Below are 4,312 nucleotides of genomic sequence, written 5' to 3'. Positions count from 1 at the left end.
ATATCTTCAACAGCAACAGCATATGCTTAACAGCAACATGCAAACCATGACAGTTCAACAAACTATTTATTATGTATCATTTAATTTTCCTAAAAATAATTTTAAATATTGCTGATATTTAAAGATGAAATAATATCTGAAGTTCCAACCCACCAGAAACTGCAATGGAAACACCATTACATTACAAAATGTGTAAAGAAAACAAGAAACAAACAATTATAAGATAACAATAAAAAATTAAAAATATGTACACATATGTAATTGTCATTAATGAAAATGCTGTTGAAGTGTGTTATTCATTGTCAATAGTCAAAACAAACAAATAAACTGAAATTCAGTATTCAAAAGAATCACAGCTTCCATTATGGATATCAAAAGAGACTGTCATGAAATCCCCATTAGAATTTTGAAGTTTTCACAACAAACTAACTATCTGTGTCTTAACAGTGCCATTTCTGTATCTACTTAGAATATACGAGTTGAAGTAAAGCAAATAGATGGGCTAAAAATTTTAGCATATATTTAATCCATCTCTTGTTAGTTGGAATGGCACATTGAAAAGTGAATCTAAACCAATTATTCCTAGCTCTGTAGTTCCTTATTATTTTCTCAACTCCAATATGCGGCCCACCTACTAACCTCTGTATTACATTCCACTTTAACACCCTGAGTCCTGCTAAGAAAGTGTTCTCTAGGAAAAAATGTTTGGGTACACCATTTTCCTGAGAGCTTCCTTCACATCCTTATTCCTCAGGCTGTAGATCAGGGGGTTCAGCATGGGAATCACAATAGTGTAGAACACAGTGGCTATCTTGTCTATCTCCAGACTGTTGCCAGAGCTGGGTCGGCAATAAATGAAAAGTATTGTTCCATGGAAGATAACGATGGCTGTGAGGTGGGAGGCACAAGTGGAAAAAGCTTTGCGTCTTCCCTCTGCAGAGCGCATCCTCAGGATGGTGATGAGAATAAACAGGTAGGAGGTGAGGATGACCACCATGGTGATGATCTCATTGACAGTGGCCACAATGTATACCACTAGTTCATTCATAGACACATCAGAACAAGCAAGAGTGAAGATCGGAGGTAGATCACAGAAGAAGTGGTTAATCACATTGGATCGATAGGATGGGATCTCAAGAGCTAAACACAAGTGTATCAGAGAACACACTGTTCCACACAGGTAACAGCCAGACACTAGCTCCACACAGAGCTTTTGGGACATGATGACCATGTAGAGCAGGGGCTTGCAGATGGCCACAAAGCGGTCATAGGCCATCACGGCCAGCAAGATGACCTCAGTGACTGCGTAGGTACAAAACAAATAGAATTGTACCATGCATCCCAAGAAAGATATGGCTTTGTCCTTGTTTATCATATTGTCAAGCATCTTAGGCACAATGATGGTGGAGTAGCAGAAATCCACAAAAGACAAGTGGCTGAGGAAAAAGTACATGGGGGTGTGCAGCTTTGAGCTGACCTGAATCACTGTAATCATGCCCAGGTTTCCCAACACTGTGACTCCATAGATTAGCAGGAAAAGTAAGAAAAGGAAGATTCTCAGCTCTGGTCCCTCTGATAAGCCCAGGAGAATGAACTCTGCCACTATGGTACAATTTACATCCACCATTTTTCACTGTATTTCAGATCTGGGAAAGAAAATTACATTTTTTGTCATTCTCACAGAAGAAAACAGGTTTTTGTATTAACTTCACAGACACAGAATATTGGTATGAAGAACAGTTTTTATGAGAAAACTATTTATAAGAAATACAATTGTCAAACTCTTTAAAATATTAAAACCTTGGTAGATTCCACACATTAAAAAAAAAAAAATCAACAGAGACTTAAAATTCTTAGAATTTATCTACACAAGACATTAAGAGTACCTATGACGTTAATGGTTTGCTGGCTCTTTGAAATCCATTCAATGTTTTCCCTTACAGCCCCATAGAAATTAACTCCTTTACCACGAAAAACTTACAAGCTCTGTCCAATTGGGGTTGTAGCTCTTGTGATCATGTATAATATGCAATTAATATTCTTTTAAAATTTATTAACTTTTATTAGTAATGCAAATTTGCAGAAATTGAAACATTCTGTATTGCCAGTGTTGTGGAGTATAACATAATTTCTCGAGATCAGTGACTTAGAAAAGTCTTTTTAAAATGGGTACTACATATGAACTCTTGAATGAAAAACTATTTTGCTCTATAAATTTTCACCCAAATCACAGTAAAAAAATAAAACCAAACATAATTAAATAAACTTGCTATTACACTGAATGAAGAAAGATAATTAATATAGTTAATGAAATTCCCAATTTTTTTCAGCTTATCAAATTAACCAAGTAATTTTATTAATTATAAGGTTAGTGGTCAATGCACCCAATGCTAATTGCTGTATAAACTTTTCTGGAAAGCAGTTAAAGGACATATACCTAAAGCACGTACATCAAGAGCAATGAAAGGTAAATCATCCTTTTTGGATATTTTATTTTCATAATGGCTAAATAGATCAACAAAAAGTTTGAAAAATTATGTTCAAATCTACATTGCAGCAATATTTTTCATATTAAAAATAGGAAACTATTAAATATAAAAATAGATGAAATGCTTAGACTATTGCACAGTGTGATTATGATAGAAAAACATGGCACTTTTAGACATGGTTAATTAAAAACAGGATAATTAATAGTACAGCTGTGGAGCTGATGCAGCTGTGGATATAGATACGTAACTATGAATGCAGATGTTGTTGTTATGTGCCATCAAGTTAGACCTGACTCATAGGGACCCCTCCTTGGGTTTCCGAGGCAGAATCATTATGGAAGTAGATTGCCCAACCTTCCTTCCAAGGAGTGGCTGGTGGGTTTTAACCTCCAGCCTTCTGGTTAGCAGTCAAATGCCTTAGGCACTATACTACCAGAACTACTATGAATGAACATAGATGTTATATGCCTAACATCAGACTACTATCCTGAAAGGTACATACTTTATCCACATTAAATAAGAAACAAATAAAATTTTCCCTAATTTCTCACAGAATATGTTGGGGGGAGAGATTATGTTATCCGTCCTGTGTAAAGGGAGCTGCAACCCAGACTTTTTTTTTCTGAAAATGCAGATATATAGAAGTGGTGGAATTTTAAAGTATGCCCTCTTTCCTAAACTCACAGAAACATATATGATGACGGTTAAATAAGGAATGACAGGATTGGAACATATATAACTTGATGCTTTCTCCATGTCTTGGACAAATTTGAAGGAAATGGGAACCAATAGTTGTCCTGAAGTCAAGGATTGATCATCTAAATGACCGTTGTTAGGCCATTTACATACATACGTACATACAGTTTTTTTCCAACCCCTAAATTAAAGAGAAAAGTAAGCTTAGAAGGTTTCTTCTCAATCTAAGCTGATGGTAAAGTCAATCATTAGCTCCAAAGAATTATCTTCTTTCTTGAGGAAAGATAGCTAACAAGTCTACGTGTTCTCATGACCAGCTCTATGGGCACCTTAATGCAACCCTCTGAATTGGTCTGACAATTAGGAAATACCACTGTGGTCATCTTCACTGGAGTTGATGAAGCAAATTTGTGGGAAAGAAGGAAAGAAGGGAAGAAAGGGGGTAAAAAGATTTATCACTTTGTTTGCTCCATATTCTAATCCACTCAATTACATCTCACCCAATGTTTGGTGTCCCAGAGGAAGTGTTTTAACTTTCCATACAATATCTCTTAATACTAAAGACTGAATTACTTTAAACAATAACTGCACAGATAATATATTTCTATGTACACACAGTCTAATGAGGAGAGAGCTTATTTTTATTACAGAAATTTCATATAGAGTTTATCATTATTATTGGAGCCTTTAAGTGTTCTGTATAAGTAGACATTTTAGACATATTTTAAAATATTTTTATCTTCATGAAATGTATTTATTTCAGTATTCAAGCAACTAGAATCGAGTTGTAGATATCAAACCTTACTGATAGGCATTTCTTCCTGGGTCCTGAAGATGCCAGACTGTGTATAGTATAGAATCAGACATTTAATACTGTAACTTAAGAATTTTGGGACTGGGTCCTTTATGTTCCCAACCCAATTATTTCTCTGTATGGAGTACCAAAAATAAATAATTAAAAATAATCCCTCTAGCATTGCAACTTAAACAAACTCAATACCCTATCTTGGGAAACAATTATGAAAATCCAAATGTGCCTCTTCATCAATTTAATGGTGCATTACGGGAAGCCAGAGTCCCAGTATTATATATGATTGTCACAGCTCATATTGAAATTCATAAGTAAC

General features: G+C 35.1%; 1 protein-coding gene across 1 annotated transcript; it reads right to left on the bottom strand.

The window, feature by feature from the left end:
- Window positions 1-691: 691 nt before the first annotated feature.
- On the bottom strand, window positions 692-1,627 carry LOC103211982 (olfactory receptor 5L1-like). Its single transcript, XM_007957982.1, has one exon. It carries the CDS (start codon window positions 1,625-1,627, stop codon window positions 692-694), a length of 936 nt encoding a protein of 311 aa, XP_007956173.1.
- Window positions 1,628-4,312: the final 2,685 nt, after the last annotated feature.

This window comes from Orycteropus afer, unplaced genomic scaffold, assembly GCF_000298275.1.
Source record: "Orycteropus afer afer isolate SDZICR_OR568_19922 unplaced genomic scaffold, OryAfe1.0 scaffold00832, whole genome shotgun sequence".
Taxonomy (NCBI): Eukaryota; Metazoa; Chordata; class Mammalia; order Tubulidentata; family Orycteropodidae; genus Orycteropus; species Orycteropus afer.
This window is presented reverse-complemented; position numbering and strand designations above follow the sequence as displayed.